Here is a 20649-nt window from a genome sequence, read left to right as displayed (position 1 = left end):
AATACTAATGAAATGCGTGTTGATTTATAGGTACAGGGAAAGAAAGACTAGGATACAGAAAGGTAATTGATATGAAGTCCCGGAACAGTGACGTCAAGGTGTGAAGTACTCATAGTCAATAATACTTTTCCTGTCATTAATCCGTAGCTTCGTTTATTTTCTTCTTCCATATCCTTACTTCTGAGATTATGTAGTTTAATTTGCATTAGTCAAGAGAGGCAAGACTAGCGCTGCCGCCTGAGCACACTATAGCCATTCCCGCCACTCCTGCACAGAGCTTCATACAGTCTCACTTGCTGCTCATTCATCTGAAGCCGCTGCGTCCTCCCTGCCAACGCCTCACTCCTCCTTGCTCTCCTCCACAAGGTGTTGGATAGTGCATATATAGAGAACAGAGGGAGTTAACCAGTCCAAGTTTCCATTACTTTATTCAAATGTACTGCAGCTAAACCTTAGTATTAAATACCAACTAAACCACCAAACTATAAACTTTGACAGCTGACTCGAGGTAAGTGGTGTCCTCAAAGTCTCCTCCGCCACCCACTTCCCCTAATATCTTACCTATTACAGGCCCTGGCGAGGTTGCCGCTCAGGATGAAGGGAATATTCACCATCCACCTCTTCTCAACTCTTATCCTGTAGCCGGTTTGTATGCCACGCTGGGATGGAAGAAAGGAGCCGCGTTCCCTTTCAGTAGAGGAAACTTTTTTCATTACCATCTGCGCACTTTAATTAAGCTGCCAAATTCGACACGCCAACAAGCTCTGCGTACAGACAGGCAGCTTGTGTATACTAGTCTTTGTGTGTTTACGAGCTGATGTATACAATATAAATATGTGAACACTCAACAAGATAGAGAGTGTAGTGTTACTGATGAACAAGAAGGCTCCACAGTCCCTCCAGGTCTCCCCCAGGTGTCTTCCCCTTCCCCCCTAACGTTAATTACACCCCGGAGCGAGTGTCGAGGGGAGGGATACAGGAGGGCCAGGCCAAGGGAGCTGAGGGTGGACGGGAGGTTAGTTGGCGGAGCTCATTGATACGTGGTGCAGTTTTCTCGCGCTGTGTACACGGAGCTGCTCTTCGTGATTTGTGTAAACAGAGCTGCAGCTAGACGCCCAAAATAATGAGAAACCTGATCGTGGCTCGTGTAAACCTTTTCCGCCTCACACACTCTTCCTAAACACACACACACACACACACACACACACACACACACACACACACACACACACCGCGTAGTGTAGTGGTTAGCACTCTCGACTCACAATCGAGAGGGCCGGGTTCGAGTCCCGGTAAGCGGCGAGGCAAATGGGCAAGCCTCTTAATGTGTATTATTGTGTAATCCGTGTTCACCTAGCAGTAAATAGGTACGGGATGTAACTCGAGGGTTTGTGGCCTCGCTTTCCCGGCGTGTGTTGTGTGTTAATGTGGTCTCAGTCCTACCCGAAGATCGGTCTATGAGCTCTGAGCTCGCTCCGTAATGGGGAAGACTGGCTGGGTTACCAGTAGGCGACCGAGGTGAAACACACACACACACACACACACACACACACACACACACACACACACACACACACACACGAGCCAGCGCGTACTCGGAAATGTCAGTCAGTCTCTCGTCTGACCTCAGAAAATGTTGAAAATATTCGCAGAGATATTTCAGCGCGAGAGTGTTTGCAACCCTTTCTCTTCCTCCTCTCCCTTCCCTCACTTTATTTTTAAAATGAACGCCTGCCACACGCCCGAAAATCCACACATTTTTTTTTTTTTTTTTCCGGAAAGGGGAGTTGCTGGATGTTTAGTGTGTTCTTTACTAAATGCTGGCTTACTTAACAAATTCTAACTTCCTCTTAAAAAAAATGTTAAAAGAATATGCAGCAGCATGAGCACAGTTGACATGTTTATTTACTTAATTCTTTTTTTTTTTCATCTTACTTATTTTTCTTTTATAATTTCATGTATTAATTCATTTTATTTCATTCTTTGGTTTCTGTGTGTGTGTGTGTGTGTGTGTGTGTGTGTGTGTGTGTGTGTGTGTGTGTGTGTGTGTGTGTGTGTATGGAAGAAAGAAAGAAAAGCAAAAATTTTTCAAATCTCTTTGCAGAGAGGGATGGTCTGACGCTTGTTTGGTGGAGAGAAGACATCAGACTCCCAGTAAAACATTCAAGATTACATGTAACTTCCGCATCATGATCCCAACACGTCCCAAACTAATGCAACACCGGCTGACTGCTCGCTGCTCGCGGTTTGACACTCCTCACCGCGGCACGACGTGAGCAGCGCGAACATAGTTTTTTTTTTTCTCAATTGATATCACTACAGTCGTAAGCTTAAACGTTTCCTCATTTCCTCTCGGCTATAATATATATTATAAAAAGCTCTCCTAACTCTGACCGTGGTTTTCAAGGAGGTTTATATGATTGCACTGATAGTTTAGCAAGAATCCTTTATAATTACTGAAGAAAACATCAGTAAGAATGCGACTCTTCATATTTGTGCCCTATGAAAATACTCCTTATGGGAGAAGAAAGTGTTTGAGAATACGAGCTTTATAGGTGCATAAAAACCAAGGGTGGTGTGTTGTTGAATGTACGCTGTTTCTCCCACGAACGTTAACCAATGGGACGTGAATGTTAGGCACTGACCTGAAGAGACAAAATTGATCACTTTCTTCAACCTCTTCAGTACCATGACGCGTTTTCATATTCATACTGGTTACTATTTGGCGATTCAATAAAGGTTCAAAAACTCTTGTGGGGATTATAATGGTGAAGACTATGGTCATTAATATTTTGACTTTCATAGACCCTTCTTAACCCCGTCAGTACCAGGACGCCTTTTCATATTCATTTGGGGATTTTATACAGCTTTAGAAAATTTTGGGGGTAATTAGAATAGTGAAGACTCTGGCCATTAATCTTCTGACCTCCATAGACCCTTCCTTATGTCTATAAAATGGTCTAATCGTATACAAATCTAGAGGTAAAAATGCTTCCCAGTACTGAAGGGGTTAAATGTCAATGAAATGGTCTAATCACACACAAATCTCAAGGTAAGAATGTATCCCAGTACTGAAGGGGTTAAGATTTCACTACTGCCATATTGCCACAGAGGCGCTGAAATTGCCATGTTCTAAATCAGTTACTGTTCCGTGAGATTGAGATGTGTTACCTGCATGTCCATATCCAGTCCACTAATGTTCGTAGTATCGGTCTTTGCAATGACTCCCACTGCTCTGTAATTTGCCTGGTTGTTGTACTTGCTCTTGTGGGGTTATGGTAATGGTCTATAGTGTGGGTCCCTTGAATGTTGGATATTTTGGCTGGTTACTGTACTGGCTTGCTGTCGTCTGGTTCTGGTAATGATGCATACTGTGAGTCCCTTGAATGTTCCCGCCGTGCGAATCACCTTGCCATGCACCTCTTCACTTCACACTGAGTAATAGATATGAATATGTAAATATTTCTAAAGAAACTCAATACCAGTAACTCTTGGAATTGTAAATAGTATTCAGCCTCACCTCACGCCACTGTATCTAGGCCCACAAACAACGGTAACCCCAAACCAGCCATTAGTGCCGCGCCAGAACACCGGTAAGTGATTCAATTAAGACCCCTGACTAGTAGGTGATCACGTAAATTGCACGACACTTTTTTCTCCTTTACCTGGGGGGATCATTTCCTTGGTCAGGGCTGAATGTTTTGGTTAATTAGGAAATCAGCTTGTAATGGAGAAAATACTCACTTGACGGCGCTGTGTGATATGTTGTTGCGGCAAATTCAGTAAGTCAATCAGTGTGAACAGGGATTAAATGCTTCGCTACATCTATGAAGACATTTGTATGCGCTTTTATTACTGAATCAGACATCACATCCACATCCACTCAAGCTTGCATCTTTGTTTTCAGGTCAAGGAGCGAAACCTGACAAATGGAGAAACAGCTGAGGGATTTTTTTTTTTTTTCTTTCTTTCTTTTTTAGCATATAGCTAGTGTATACCTACTTGTTTTGGTTCGCTGTAAGGTCACATAGGGTTAAATGACAAGTCAGTGCTGTGTGTGTTCATGATTTGTATTGTTATAATGTTGCTGTGATTAACGGTGGTGGTGGTGATGGTGTGTTTCGAACTGATTGAGGGATAGGAGTGTCTCGTGTTGCCTCTCACTCCACATTCCCGTTATTAACCCCTTCCATTTTCACCTTGGGATTTGTGTACGATTAGACCATTTTATTGTCATTAGGAGGGGTTTATGAAGGGTAGAAGATTAATGGCCACAGTCTTCACCATTTTAATCCCCAAATGAGTTTCTAAAGCTGTATAAAATCACTAAATAGTAAGCAGAATGAATATGAAAACGCGTCATGGTACTGAAAGGATTAATCGTTGACTCTCTCTCTCTCTCTCTCTCTCTCTCTCTCTCTCTCTCTCTATTATACAGTAGCCCGGCTAGCTCAGTCGGTAGAGCACGAGACTCTTAATCTCGGGGTCGTGGGTTCGAGCCCCACGTTGGGCGAGTATATTTTTCTTTTGACCATGCTAATTAAGAGCAGTGAAATAAGAAGCCTTGTCTTAGCATTGTAAAAAAATAATCTTTTTGTATAATGAAGTTGACAAGAAAAGGGTGGCTTACCTTTCGAGAAGTGTTTTCTCATTCATAACCGTCGAGAGTAAATACATACGTAAATAAAGTACAAGTGATTTTAGTCTCGCCATGCCAGCTGGTACAGGCACACTGTATTATATGTAAATATGAAGTATTATATATCAAACTAAAATTTATACTGGTCGTTTCGGTCAAAACTATAATAAGTCATACGGTTTACTAATGCTACCGACTTTTCCCTCCCTCTTTTTTTTATTACTGATTCTTGTTTACTGCAAAATATGAGATCGAGAAGAAAACAATAGTTAATTTGCTTGAATACCCACCTGTTAATTAGATATTTACATACTCGAATATAGCAAATGAAATCTTTTGAGTGGCTTTGCGTCTCCTATGACCCTTTGTTTACGTTCGGCCTCCATGCGGGTGCCTGCTGTCCCTGTACTGCTTGCCGTCCGACGTGAGAAACGGACCTGTGACAATGGTTGACGAAGGTACGTGACTGCATCCAAAGCCTAGATATCTGGATTGTTATAGCAGTAGTGCGTGAGGGCGTGACACTGAAATGCATGAGATTAGTGGTGTGAGTGGCGTGGCTTGGTGGGTGTTGATGGTCTTGTTATAGTGAATGGTGGTGGTGTGTGGGATGCCCTGGACAACGAACTGTTTGGTATATGGTTATCTGTGTTTCATGAATGTTAATGAATTTAGATCACCACTGTAAGAGAGATAGAGGGTGGGGATGGGGAGGAATGTGGCCGACGTGACAATCAAACCAAGTTGTTTATTTCACCTTCTAAGGTAACACCGTGGTTCTGGGTTACCCTAATGCATTGTGTGTATGTTTATCTTTGTCTTTACAACTGATGTAGAAATATCTTAGCAATTATAATTATAAATCAATAAATGTGTTTTAGTAGTGTGGAAAGAATTGATGGTAAACTTGCAGTTTCTACCAATTCCCCTTAAACCCCCTTAACTACAAGGTAAACTAACCTAACCTAACATTTCGTAATCTCCCAATCTTGACTTTTTTCTTATGTAAGAGAAGACAACTCACCAAGGGCAACAAAAAAAAAAAAAAAAAAGCCCACTCAGTTGTCAGTCTCTTTACTGATCCGATAGAATTAGCCAAAGGATGGGGACAAATGTCTTGAAACCTCCTTCTTGAATGAAGTCAAGTCATAGGAAATTGGAAATACAGACACAGGCAGGGAGTTCCAAAGTTTACCAGAGAAAGGTATGAATGATTGAGAGTACTGGTCAACTCTTGCATTAGGGAGCTGGACAGAATAGGGATGAGAGGAAGAAGAAAGCCTTGTGCAGCAAGAGGCCATAGGAGGAGGGGAGGCATACAGTTAGCAAGATCAAAAGAGCAGTTAGCATGAAAAAAGCAGTAGAAGATAACAAGAGATGCAACATTCCAGCAGTGAGAAAGAGGCGGAAGACAGTCAGTCAGAGAAGGGGAGTTGACGAGACGAAAAGCTTTTGATTCCATCCTATCTAACTGAACTATGTTAGTGGAAACCCCGCCAAATAAGTTAAGGGTACTCCATACATGGGTGGATGAGGCCCCTGTACAGAATAAGCAGTGAGAAAAACTGGCAGAGACACCCCATCTCCCCTTTCTGAACCCCTATAAGGTTTTAATGTTTTGGTATTCTATTATTTGTATGTGTTTCTATAGATCAGTATGCAGTTTCACCCAACCATTGAATCTCTGATGTGGGTAATATTTTTTTGGTAAGAAATGTAATGAATTGATTTATTGTATATAAAATTCCTGTCACAAGTGAAAATTTTTTGTTATGACTGTTTTTCACCTCCAACTTATGCCAACCTCTCATTCCCAACAGTCTTGAGGGATATGTGGGAAATCTTGGTTTTGGGGTGAAGGAGCATTAAATTGAGTAATGTGCGGTATAAAAGAAGACAGAAATCAACAAAATCACATAAAAAATAGTTATCTGAAAATGCTTTGATGGTGGTGCTGCCAGCTGGCTGCAGCAGCAGCGAGCATTGCTTTGTTATCGTTGAGCAGTGTTGTCAGGCTGTATCCACTGCATTTAATGAAAACCCCAAAGATTAACTAACCAAACCCAACATTATAACATAGCCATGGGAGTTGCGCCCCTACCCCTCCCACCGACCTTCTCCAAAGAGTTATTAACCAATCCCAACATTATTACCACCTAAGGCGTGTAATGCTTTTTTTTTGGACAATTTAAAATTTCTGCGAATCAACAATTTTTGACGTCCATTAAGGTGAGGTTGTAATGTTGGGTTTGGTTAGTAACCCTTGGGGAATTCTGGCAGATGGAGGACCCTCTTCCCACTGCTATAAAGTCATAAAGTTAGGTTTAATTATTGACAAGCATTGAATCGAGGTTATAATGTTGGGTTTGGTTAGTAAATCTTGAGGAGGATCCGGATGTAATGTCAGGGGACAGATTTTACAACAGATCCAAATCCAGGGATAGCGAATAGTTGGTAAAGTTGCTCAACAGTAACAAAGCAACAGTTGCCACAGCCCTGGTGACCATCACCACCATCAATGGATTTTCAAAGATTTTTTATGTGATCTTGTTGATTTCCGACCTCTTTTGCAACATACATTAATCAATTTAATGCTCCCCCACCCAAAAATTCCCAAGATTGTTCTCTCTACAACTTTAACTCAAGTTTCCTCTCTGACCGCCGTGATAGACGGCCACTGTTCTTCTCCTAAATCTAGTAACAGTGCTGTTCCTCAGGGTTCTGTCCTGTCACCCATTTTCATCCTATTATTCATTAATGATCTTAAGCAAACTTATTATCTAACTCTGATGATACCACCTACAACACTTTTCCACATCTTTTCAGAGATAATCAACCCTTCAGGAAGTCAACAGATCATGCAGACATGCCACAGAATGCCTGACTTCAGAGCTTTCTAAGATTTCTGATTAGGACAGAGAAAACTTAATAGGGTTCAATGCCTCAAAAACTCAATTCCTCCATCTATCGACTTGACACAACCTTCCAAACAACTATTCCCTCTTCTTTAATGACATTCAATTGTCCCCCTCTTCTACACTGAATATCCTTATCCTTTCCTTTACTCATAATGTAAACTGGAAACTTCACATCTAATCTCTTCCTGTAACATCTATGAAGTTAGGCATTCTGAGGCGTCTCCACCAGTTTTTGTCACTCCTTAACTGCTTACTCTGTGCAAGGGCCTTATATGTCCATGTATGGAGCACTCTTCGCATATTTGAGGGGTTCCACTCACACATTCTCAATAGTCCTAACTCGAAAAATATTCATTTGTAACATAGATTATATATATATATACCATCAATCAGTTCACTACATTTCTTGCTAGAAAAGCATAAGTCACATCAGAGACTCCATGGTTGGGTGAAACTGCAAATTGACTATTATGTTATTATGCACATAACCACTTGGATCCACTTTATGTACCAGGCACCCACTGACTTTTTCCATTACTGTTTTTCATCCTTTCTGTGACGTTAACTGTTTCAAGAGAGGATTGCAGTATCAGGACATCTATATAACTAAACTGGTCTTCATTTTGGATATCTTTTTCTGCTTAACTTTTTCTTTCAAGAGTGGCAAATCAGCAGAGTTTTATTCATTTTTATTCCCTCGGCTGGTCACTTTCATGTTAAGAAATTATTTTCCTAATGTTACAGAAAGCTATTAGTGCTTCTTTACCTCATAATGTTACCATGCACCAGTGCTACTTTTACAAACCAACTTCAAAAAATCATTTTTGAATTTTCATTATATGCTGGTCCTTACCAATTGCTGTCACATCACTTTTATTTTTATGTATTTATTTTTGTTTTAGGTTTTTTTTTTATTTATTTTTTATTTATTTATTTTATATATTTACTTTTTTTTTCAGGTATACAAAGTAAAGAGGATGAGTTTCTTGACCTTCAGTTGATGTGGACAAGTCATGTGGAAGTCTTGCTCCAGGTCATGCAAACTCTGCGGCACAAGGTAGTTGAATCTTTCCTGCAGCTTTCAGTGATGGTCATTGGCTGTAGTGCTTTCAGTCTATATTTACCCATGCAGTATGTCATCTTCCTTTCTCTATTATATGTATAGCATTCCAGTGATTTTCTTAATCTATTCCCCAACTCTAATAAGTGTTTGTCCAAATACTTTTTCCTTGTAAATCTCAGAAAGATTTGGTTAACAATAAAGTTTTCATTTCATTCCTGTCTTTAATGATCTTTCTTAATCTCATTTTCTTTATAAAATTTTCTGGAACAATTTTGATCCACTAAGGTAATGTTGCACATGTCACTCATGCTTGTAGTAGAGAATTAACTCAGCTTTCCACTATCACACTGGTTTGATTCTTCTCATCTCAGTGTACTTCTTTTCCTGACTCAGTATTGTTAAGGTTATGCATGACCTTAACAAAAATAATTTTCATTATTATTTTGTAAGGAATGTTAGGTTTTTTTTATTTTGATTATTTTGAATATATGAATTTTAAATATGTAAATTGAAGTAAGTAAGATTCTACTTTCTAACGTCACATGCTAAAATCACCTTTCAAGTGACTGATTTTACTGCTTGTATTCTAGTGGTTATTAGAAACTTTTTTTTTTTCTTCCATGCTCCTCAGTTTTCTGTTAAGGTATCCCTTTGCACTTTTTAGGATTTCTCATCTTCTCTTCAAAAGTCTTTGTAAATTTGATTATTTTTATTTGTTTCTTCAGGAAGTTTTTGCAGATGCCACACTAGTATGTGGCAACAAACGCTTTGAAGTGCACCAGTTTGTCCTGAGCACCTGTAGCTTATACTTAGAAACACTCTTCAGGACCAGCCCTGGCGACCACCCTGTTTTAATGTTCCCCGATGCACCACCTACAGCAATGGAACAACTGCTGAACTTTATGTACTTAGGACAAACTGATCTGACTTCAGCAGAGCTTGATCAGCTCCTTGACCTTGCTGAAGATCTGAGAATCATAGGATTGATGGACAGTAGCAACAACTCACATGATCAGGTATGCTGAGCTCCACCAGTTGTATTGTAACACTCCTCTTCATGGCTGGTGTGATGCAGTGCTTCATTTGTCCTTTCATCTCTGCTGTCCATATTGAAATTTTACTTTAAAGAAAAAAAATAAATTAAAAATAAAAAAAAAAAGGGTTTGCCTATTATTCTTTACATAAGGCTACAATTGCCTTTCAAGTGACTCATTTCACTGCTTGTATTTTAGATTTTATTAAACTTGTTTCAAATCTTTATTTATCTTAAAATGTGCTATAATATTTGCATATGTTTATGAGTTATTTTAATTTACAGCTATTTACTCTTGTTGTTGTCATTTGCTTTAGCAATTCTTATATTTTTTTCTGGTGACATGTTTGCTAGATAGAATAGAACTTAAGATTTTTCAACTCATTGAGCTCTTCAGATATCATGTGAATAGAAACTGTCTACATATGGTCTAATAAGTGGAAAGACTAAAGAGGAGAAAATACTTAGGAATAGAATCTTTGTTTCCTGTTTCTCCTCCTCCACCACCACCACCACTGTGTGACAACACTGAATGCTGAACACCAGTTATGCTACTTTTTCTACCTTCATTGTATTTCTCATTTGAAATCTGCTATCTACTAGTACTACTAGCTGCTTTACTGACAATAATGATAAGATGTGATTCTGCATTAGGTTAGTATTAACTCTTTCTCTTTTTTTAACTATCTATTCTCTGCCCACAGTTTACCATGTGCTTTAACAGTAGACAAAATATAGTATCTTTTGTTATCTTCATTGTAATATATGTATCATAGCATATTTATTCTCTTACCATCTAGGTGCTTTCTTTGGTAATGCCTCATGTTCGTGTTGTGATTATGATAAACAGTGCCCATATTTGATGATTTAAATGCATTTTTTCTACAGTGCCAGACTTCTGTAAATCAGGAAGTCAAGAAAGAGAAAGCAGTTGGTGTTAAGAATAAAAGAGCAGCTAATGTTAAAAGGAGAAGTGCAGCAGCTGCTGGCAAAAAAACACCTAAGAAAGTTACAAAGATAAAGGTTAGATGCATTCTAGTTAGTTAGTACCATAGTTAGTGATTCAACTTGGGTAATAATCAATAATCTCAATATCAGGTGCTCTTGTGCTTTCCACCACTCTCATTGCAGGAAGTAGCTGACACTCTTAGTAGAAAAATTGTATATAGGAAAGAAATAATCTCATTGTTTTGTAATTTATATGTTTTGCTTTTACAGAACCAGACTTCTTCAGTAAAACAAAAAGTCACAAAAGATCATGCAGCTGCCGACAATGATCAAGGTAGAGCTCGTGCTAATAGAGCAAAAGGTGCTTCTACTGGTGGAAAAAGACCAAAGAAGACCACAGTGGAAAAGGTTAGTTATATATATATATATATATATATATATATATATATATATATATATATATATATATATATATATATATATACCTTCTTTTTTTTCTGTAAATGGTTAATGGGTATTATCTTAACTATGGCAATATGATGGCTCAAGTAATAGTATTGGTACGGTATCTTGGCATGTATTATTATCAATTAACTGTATTCCAAAGAAGCAGTCTATCCAAATCCCATTGTGGAAATGTAACCCAAAGAAATAGGACACCAGAAACATGATAATTGTAAGAAAATAATACATTATCTACATAAATTTATAATAGGTAATGATTTTTTTTTATTTATGGCAAATTCTGTTTTAATTTATTGTCTCATTTTGGAAATGAATTTTGATTAAATGTTAATTTTTACATATTTTGAAAACAGCTTTGTTCTGATGTTCTTATTTAACTCCCCAACATATTGTATGTGTACTTATGTGACTCAACTGATTACTAAATGTTGAACATGAATTCATTACTCATCAAATATATATTTTCTCCTACAGATTTTGCAAGACAAAGAGAAAAATACTTCAGTGAAATCCATCATTGCCAAGGAATCTGGGAAAAATAAGGACGAACAAATCCTACATGTGTGCCAAATTTGTCAACAAGAATTTAAAACTGCAGATCTTCACAAAGCACACATGAAGCTTCATTATGAAAAATGTTTACTATCTTGTCCAGAATGTCCATTCAAAGCACTTAGTTCAGCAGTAATGAATCAACATATAAACAAGCATTCAATGGGAAAGCCCTACATTTGTCCTCATTGTCAGATGCGGCATCCACTCATAGAGCTTCATATTGCACATCAGAAAAGAAATCATCCCAAAATGGAAGTTGTTGTGAACAAGTCACCACTTGTAAAGCTGGAGAAGAATGTGGATACAGGACGTGAACCTAGGGATATCTACTCTGTAAAACATACAAATCAGTCATCATGGTCTCGTGCCTATCTAGCATCACTTCTTGGACCTGTCCAGCAAACATGCTCAAAGAAACAAACAGTCTCTCAACCTTTTAATATACTAAATGATGACAGTTCTGTGTTTAATCATGCTGAAGTCCTCAATGAGAAACAAGATTCTGTGATAAAAACTGAAATGCCACAACAAGCAGAGTCTGTGTCAGAGAATGAAATGCCACCAAAGGTAGAGCCTGTGTCAAGGAATGAAATGCCACCACAGGCAGAGCCTGTGTCAAGGAATCAAATGCCACTGCATGCAGAGCCTGTGTCAAGGAATGAAATGCCACTGCAGGCAGAGCCTATGTCAAGGAATCAAATGCCACTGCAGGCAGAGCCTGTGTCAAGGAATGAAATGCTACTACAGGAACAGCCTGCAGCAAAGACTGAATTATCATTAGAGACAGAGTCTGCCACAAAGACTGTAGTGTCATTTGAGGCAGAGTCTGCCTCAAAGACTGAAATGTCATCAGAGGCATGGCCTTTGTCACAGACTGAAGTGTCACAAAAAACAGAGACTGTGGCAAAGATGAAAATGCAGCTAGAAGCAGAACATGTAGTAAAGAATGAAATGCTACAGCAGGTGGAGCCTTTGGCAAAAACTGAAATGTTACCTCAACAATCAAAAACAGCAAGCTCAAAGTTGTCAACTTTGCAATCTACAGATTCTTTTACTCTTTCTACAAGTCCTTCAGTGTCAACTAGCACCACAAAACGTGGCAGAAAGCGCAAGCTCTCAGCTTTAGGTGGAAAAGTGAGTTCAAATCATTCAGACACCAATGCACGCAGAAAGAGTCCAAGACTTCAAAGAGAAAAGTCATGAAGAACACTAAACATTTTATGTATGATGAAAATACTTTTAGTGCTAATCCTTTTAAGTGTTCATGGTTATAGGAACATGAAAGCTTTTTTTTTTTTTTTTTTTTTTTTTTTTTTTTTTTACCAGTGAACTTTTGTAATATTACTTATTTGTACATCAACATTCAGAATAATCTGTACTGAGTTTATTTCCAGTGATAACTTTTTTTGTAAGTCTTAAGTGCCTCAATGTTTTTCAGCTCTTATTGAGAGTTGTTGATGAAGTTTCATGAGTCATTTTATAGTACATTAAACTATTTCACAGACAGGATGTGAATATCTTTCTTTTAACAAGCAAGTCTTCAAGGATACCGATTGATTCCAGCACGTGGAAGATATACAGAGTATGTAGATATGTTGGTGCTCTTATGATGGTGATGTGAAATCCTTTTGACTCCATGTGCCTTGAGTTCCTCATGTGAGGCATTCTTATGGAAAAGTGTGCAGATGAAAAACTAGATAAAAGAGAATACAGTATTTTCTGTATCTAAAAGGTTTTTTTTTTTTTTTTTTTTTTTTTTTAGGAATTTGCATGCCAGTTTCATTATCATCTTAAGATATCACACCTAAATCACTGATGACTACCTTCATGTTTTGACAAGAAGACATCAAAAAGCTTTATACTGCAATACTCTGAATGTGTTATATTATGACCATAATGACTGGTCCATTTGTTTATACCACAATTCCAGATTTGATGAGCTTGTCATCTTGTCAGACCATATGTGATGTGGAAGAGCAACATAGCCAGATTTGAATGAGATTTAGAGCAATAGGTTGTTTTCTGAATTTATCTTCTGGAGTGAGCTCTTTCCTGTGAAAGTGAATAAAACATGGAAATAATTGCACTCAGGATAACATTGGGATGTTAATTGTTAGCACTTTTTATTCTAGATGTAATGCATATAGAGATGCAATCATGAATTTTATGTACAAGATCACATATAATTTTCATATTGAATAGAAAATTTTTTTTCCTTAATTTAGTTGACAAGCTTGCTAGATTTCAGAGCTATATGCTATATGTGTGTGTGTGTGTGTTATAATGTAAAGTTATTAGCATTCAAAATTTTTGTATAGCTTAAAGCATTACAAAGCTTAAAATCTGTTGTAGCATCAGTTAATGAAATATATATTTGGCTCAATTCAGTATGGCTTCACATCTACATTATTTGCTCCATCTGAAGTGAATGATTATTTATGATTACTGTATTGAAATGTAATTTCTTTGTACATGATAGAGTCTGGATCACTTTGCTTAATATAAAATCGGCACAATAAATCCAAGAATTAAATGGTAGTGTTGGCTGAGGGCTGACTATGTGCGTGCACACACACACACACACACACACACACACACACACACACACACACATTGTGTAGTGTAGTGGTTAGCATGCTTGGCTCAGCAAGGCAAATGGGCAGGTCCCTTACTTTGCAGCCCCTGTTCACTCAGCAGTTTGTAGATACAGGATGTAACCCAAGAGTTTGTGGCCTCGCTGTCCCGATGTGTGCGAGTCGTGTCAGTCCTATCTGAAGATTGGTCCATATACAGACTCTCTGTAATGGAATGACTGGCTGGAGGACTAATAGATGACCATAGGTGTTTAACACAAATGCATGCACACACACACACACACACACACACACACACACACACACACACAGCCTGGTCTCAGACCTATCCCAAGATCGGAAATAATGAGCTCTGAGCTCACTCCGTAGGGTAACGTCTGGCTGTCTCGTCAGAGACTGCAGCAGATCAAACAGTGAATACACACACACACACACATGTACAAAGATGATCTCATGATGAAATTGCCCAATGATATGAATACTGTAATACATTTTTTTTTTTTTTTTTCACCTAATTTTATTTTCATTTATTTATTTATTTGTCTTACATATTTTTTTTTATTTTCTATAAATTTAAGATGTATGGAGATATCTAAACAAAGTAGTTAAGATTCCCTTTGAGGCATTTAATGTAGTTTGTTATTTATAATTTGATATAAGGTATTTTTGATAAGTTGATTTAGAACTTCAATTTTGAGTTGAAGACTCTAATTTCTTTTGATTCATGGGTGAAGACCATGTTAACCATAAAAATGTATTTGTGTATGTTGCAATTTTATTATATATATTTTATATATGTATATATATATATATATATATATATATATATATATATATATATATATATATATATATATATATATATATATATATATATATATATATATATATATATATATATATATATATATATATATAAGTATTTCTTTTCATTTATTTTTTGGAGGATTTTCATATCCTAAAACTGGTACAAATAATTATATTTTGCTTATTAAAAGTGTTGTAGAAAAGTTGTAGGATTATAAGAGTTACTAGATGGAAATTGGAATCTTGCTCAGGAATGAACTATATCTCATTTAATGTCTCACAAGTTGTTCCAAATTACTATAGTTAAATGATGTTCATTATTTCTCATGCAGAAGTAATATCTTTATACTGTATCCAGACTGATACACAAAGTGTTACAAAGTACTCATGTTATTAGATTAATAGAGGCTGAATGCTAAGAAATCAGGAAATGGCTGGGAATATAAATATTATGTATGAAATTGCCTTGTTTCACTCAACATGTTTCTTTCAGGGAAGATGCCTGACTATTATTTTCTTTCACCACATTTTTCTTATTGTGATGCTGACGGAACATTCACTTTCCGTGATTCTTCATTCATTCTGCAGATATAATGTCGTTCTTGACTTTGTAATATCCGTGTAGATAGTTTCTCACCTTTTTTTTCTGACGAATCCATACCAATTGCTTGACTTGTAGGTACAGTAAATGCTATCGTGTTATTGTGATGTCGATCATAAAGAACAAACAAGGGAAGCTGCGAGAACCCGCCCAGCAGGTCTTCACATGGTACATACTATATAGCCTGTAGTTCCGGTATAAAACTACTAGTATAATCTCCCTTTCATATTACTTTGTCACCTTTCCGTAAGTCATAAAATCATTCTTATCCTGCCTTTTATTTTTAGCTCACTATGGTGCCACATGGCGTCAGCAACCTTCGATGCATACCCACTACTGTCTCAGAAATACGCTCACTTCTACAACAGTATAAAAGAAGAAAAATAGCTTCATGCTGGTAGCAGTGGAGACAATGTTTGTGTAAGTAGTATACGCGGAAAAAGAATTCTCTCTCTCTCTCTCTCTCTCTCTCTGGCTATACTACCAAATTATCTGTTATGCTTCATTGAGACACGCCCATCCTTCTTACCAACCAAATATTAACATGTTACCTTCATAAGGACGTTTTCTGCTATGGGCAGCTACTCTATGATAAGCAATGACTCGCTTTCGTCTACAATTTTTCATCTATATGGTTTAAATTGCAAAGGCATGAGATTGGTGTAAATTACGATATTAATTAAAAAAACGTAGCTTTTCGTAAATTGTAACCAGTACGGGCTGAGATTGCTCATAGCCAGTATTGATCCTGAATATGCATAGTATTTCTGTTTACATTTACTGAATTTGGAACATTCTTATGTTTTAACTCTAGCCGAAAGCAGCATTTTCAACTCTATCAATGAGTCTACTCCGAAGTGGGATTGGGCGAGCGTTTTCAGATAGATCAGTGATTCTCTAACTTGTTCGCGGAATCCCAGATTCTGTGAAGACTTTTCAAGGGGTCCGTGACAAAACTCGATATACGTTTGACAAAACCTAACTTTAATTTATTAATACGAACAGGATTGGATCAAATTAAATATGAATGGAATTGAATTATTTGCATTTTAGTAGAGAGAGAGAGAGAGAGTACGTCAATTTAGCCCCTGTGATTACGGGGAGATGGGTCATAATCCCATTATTAATCAGTAGACACAGGCACATGAGAAAGCTCGCTCGCCCCTCTCTCCTCGGGATGTTGTCTAACAGTGGCAGTGGGTATGGCACAGTGTCTCACCCTGTTGATCTTGCTCACGTGCGTGTTATCATTATGGTAGAGACACTGTTGCGCAACATGGTGACGCTAAGGGATGGCCCTTATGAAGGCAGCAATCTTTAATGATCTTAACTTGCTACTTCTACCACCCCCACGACTATTAATGTTAATAGTAATTTTAGTACCGTTGATGCAAATTTTAAGCAAACAAAAAAAAATGAACTTCAGAAAATAGACACTACCAAAACAAACAAACAAAAAACATTATAATGGGCCAAAAAAAAAAATTACATCATCGTTATGATTTAGTGTGAATAAGAAATGACTATCTTGAAGACCTTTAAATTGTGTTTTAGCCTGAAATAAAACTTTACCTCATTGTAGTCAGAAGCTGGCCCCTTTTTTCGAAATATCTATTTTGACATGAGCAGTCACACACACACACACACACACACACACATAACTGCAGAAAGTTGCTCCAGCAGTTTTCGGGAAGCTGCTTTGGTGGTTGTGAGGGCACGGTTGTTGTTGTTACCCTTCTCGTCCTGTACAGAGAGAAAGAGAGAGAGAGAGGGGAAAAACATGCAAATGAGGAGGATGCTGCCATCAAATTCCAAGTTCTGTCCTTTATGGCGAAGCAGTATAAACTAATGAAGACACTGAAGGGGAACTTACGTAGACACTATTATTGATCATAATCTTTTAATCATAAATGTTTCATTATTATATAAAGTTAAAGCCTGGGGCAAATAGCTTACAATATCTCGTAAATCTCATTGCTTCGATGTAGACTTGAGAGAGAGAGAGAGAGAGAGAGAGAGAGAGATTCATGTGATGTAACAGTAGACATTCATTTAATTTGTTTATTACTCATGAACATGTAATTTTACTATCACGAGTGCACATTCATGCTAGCAATTATCGAAAAACAAGGGTGCATAGGAATCATGTCCTTATTTTATAGGCTTCCATCCTTCACGAACAAATAAACAATTCAAAGTATGAAAAATAGAGTGTCCTTGTAACAGCATCCTTGTAGTTTTCTTGAGAACCAACATCAAATCTTGCCGCTACCCTCTACGGTGGGCAGAGTCGCGTCCGCCCGTGTCCCGCTATCGTACACGCGCACCTGTGTCTCGAATTGATAGGCCGGCGATAAGCGAGGGTTGAGCTGCTGCGGTGCCAGGTGTGTGTGTGTGTGTGTGTGTGTGTGTGTGTGTGTGTAATGAGGGAGGATCTGTATTGTGGTATTTTTTTCCTCCCCGTTGTAAATGTTCTATTTGTTCTACTTTACAATGAAGGGATTCAAAGCAAATTCACTTTCAAATCTTTCACTCACAAAAGAAGGAAAATATATAGTAGAGTAGAGGATGTGATGCAACCTATTTGTAATATTTCATAGACACGCACTGGACGATGCTGCTTGCTTTAAGTCTCGGTATTCATTGTTTCCCTTTGTTACCTCCTTTGCATTAAATATAAACTTCAGGATAATCTTTGTTGTACAAGAGATTACACTTCGCAAACGAAGCTTACTGTAGTAACATTAAATGAAATAAAAAATGAAGTTAAAAAAACAAAAACAGCAACATGAATAATAAGAGGCTAGATAGTGCCATTTCACTTGTCACGAGGGATCAACATGTCAAGACCTCAGCCACATGTCACGAAGAAAGGGTTTAGAGTTTAAACATACGAGTATGTGGTGTGCTGAACAGCTAACATCACAGAGACGAACCACGGGACCCACATACGTATAGCTAGTACACAGCTTGCTGCGTGGACCTTCAACATGCAGCACAGGTTGGCACTCACCCAAAACGCACACAAAAAAATCTAGTTAAATACACATCTCAGGTATCCTTGTAATTGCGTATACCCTTCCCTCTGAACTGGTGTCAAATTTCTCCTATCCGGGTACAACTTTTTGGCGAGCGGATGGTTTATTACATGTAGGTTTGTCTTGTGAGATGCACCAGTGACCAGACAACAGCACCTCATGTCGTAATCGAGGGAGAGAGAGTGTGAGAGACATGAGGCACCACAACAGTCGTCTCGCAAGGTTGTGTTGCAGTGATCACTGAACCTACACAAACTCACGATGACTCATCCCGCTTACCCCCACCCGCACACCCCTCCAACACTACTACTAGCACTACCACCATGCACCACCACCTCTCACTCTGTCTTCCATCCCTTGTTGCTTGCTTGCCTCTCTCACTCTACATATCTGGCCCTCCTTTCTTCAGGTTGCACAGTGCACACTTGCTTTCAACTAGACAATAGTCATCACACCAGGTCCTCTCCTGGATGCAGTTCCACCACCATGTGCAAGGTTATTTCTCCTCTTATGCAACTTTCCTACAACAACCCTTTCTGAAATTAGAAATATACATACAGTCCATAATTTCTACGCCGAGTGATTGTTTTAATGAAATGAGGATAAAATCAAACAAACAATCATTTAGGAATCGAACTAAAAGCAATGATATTGAGTCAATAGGGAGATTTAAAAGAAGGTTAGATAAGTTCATGGATGAGGATGATAGATGGAATTAGGTAGCTTAAACACACAGGGACTGCCTCGTATAAACCTGGCGGCCTCTTGCAGCTTCCCTCTTTTCTTATGTTCTTATGTTCTTATATATGTTACAGAAATTGTAGAATATGGGGTATGTTTTGGCGGAGCTGTCAAGAATAGCGTTCATCTGGTATCTAGGGTAAATAATGAAGGTCTGCACTGTGACTTGTCAGTGATCTTTGGTGCAAGCTTCGTTCTGATGACTGTTGCACGTTGGGGAAAGCCGGGAACAGTAGAGCCTCGTACTGGGCCACACGTGTCTCTGGACTATTTTTGTAAACTGATAAAAATACGAGGCTGACATCGCAGAGTTACCATTTGTATTCCTTAGGGAGGACGACTAAGGATTCTTGTATTACTGAACTGTTTTGCCTGGGGAGCACAAGTTAGCGACATATTTGTTTGTTTATTATTATTTTTTTTTTTCATGAGTGTTAGTCAGAGGAGCGGCGTGCTAGTTATGGGGAGCACTTGTCTGACTAGATGCTGTGCCAAACTTTTAGATTAAAAAAATCCCACTGCTCGCATTCAATGTATGAGTAGATACGTACGCAAGACTTTATTGTAATCTGTTGAATTCGTCTTCCTTCCCTGTGCAAAGCTTCTAAAAATCTTGCCGAGTGCAATGTCAATGTCATTTAACATATGCTCATTTGTAAATCGTAACTCTAAAAAAAGATAAGTAAAATGAAATTATATGAAAAGAAATAAAAATAGATAATTGGAAGCAAGACTTTATACCAGGTAATATCTATGAGCCGCGGCCAAAATTTCAATGATTAAAATAACTAAGTAAGATCCACATAACGATTAGGAATCATTAGAAAAAAAAAATGTTACATACTGCGCAAACACACACACACACCTCCCGAGACATGGTGGTTTTGTGTTCTTGATAACTACGTTGACAGCTTCGGCGACCTCCCTTCGCTCCCACCACCACCACCACCATCACCACCACCACATCGACCACCGCGGTTTGCGTGAGCGGAGGGAGGGAGTCTCCCTGAGTGTACGGCTTCATGCTGGGGCAGTGTCTGGGGTGCGAAGGCAAAAATATACCATACTAGGAGGAACTCTGCCAATTGAGCTTTTTGATCTTTAACAACTGCTGCTGCTGAGAGTCTTTGGATAAAACAGTTAAAAGAGACCATAATATTTTGTACGTTAATATTTTGGAGGGTATGAGGAGTTTAATGTACACAGTGGTGGCTATTCGGCTGAGTGTGACCTTGTCAAAGTTTATA

General features: G+C 38.2%; 1 protein-coding gene and 1 non-coding gene across 5 annotated transcripts; both read left to right on the top strand.

The window, feature by feature from the left end:
- The first annotated feature begins 362 nt into the window (after nucleotides 1-362).
- Nucleotides 363-13827, top strand: LOC123520683 (zinc finger protein 148-like). Of its 4 annotated transcripts, XM_045283194.1 has the most exons (7): nucleotides 363-508; nucleotides 2105-2272; nucleotides 8517-8614; nucleotides 9447-9636; nucleotides 10542-10676; nucleotides 10872-11009; nucleotides 11541-13827. In XM_045283194.1, the coding sequence occupies exons 3-7, from the start codon at nucleotides 8571-8573 to the stop codon at nucleotides 12822-12824; spliced, it is 1791 nt and encodes a 596-aa protein (XP_045139129.1). In that variant the 5' UTR covers nucleotides 363-508; nucleotides 2105-2272; nucleotides 8517-8570; the 3' UTR covers nucleotides 12825-13827. The 4 variants fall into 4 exon arrangements, with proteins under 4 accessions (XP_045139129.1, XP_045139128.1, XP_045139127.1 ...); XM_045283193.1 differs by lacking the exons at nucleotides 363-508; nucleotides 2105-2272 and adding an exon at nucleotides 4394-5097; XM_045283192.1 differs by lacking the exons at nucleotides 363-508; nucleotides 2105-2272 and adding an exon at nucleotides 4394-5097 and having other exon boundaries at nucleotides 9346-9636.
- Nucleotides 4441-4513, top strand: Trnak-cuu. Its single transcript has one exon. It is a non-coding gene; the product is annotated as a tRNA-Lys (tRNA).
- Nucleotides 13828-20649: the final 6822 nt, after the last annotated feature.

This window comes from Portunus trituberculatus, chromosome 47 (assembly GCF_017591435.1).
Source record: "Portunus trituberculatus isolate SZX2019 chromosome 47, ASM1759143v1, whole genome shotgun sequence".
In the NCBI taxonomy this organism is placed as follows: domain Eukaryota; kingdom Metazoa; phylum Arthropoda; class Malacostraca; order Decapoda; family Portunidae; genus Portunus; species Portunus trituberculatus.
Note: the sequence above shows the minus strand (reverse complement) of the source record. Positions and strands in the feature narration are given on the sequence as shown.

Bases quoted from the DNA above. Each gene is read 5' to 3' on its own strand.
- LOC123520683 (XM_045283192.1), top strand. The intron at 8,615-9,345 runs GTAGTTGAATCT...TTGTTTCTTCAG, and splicing joins TGCAAACTCTGCGGCACAAG to GAAGTTTTTGCAGATGCCAC. The intron at 11,010-11,540 runs GTTAGTTATATA...TTTCTCCTACAG, and splicing joins AGAAGACCACAGTGGAAAAG to ATTTTGCAAGACAAAGAGAA.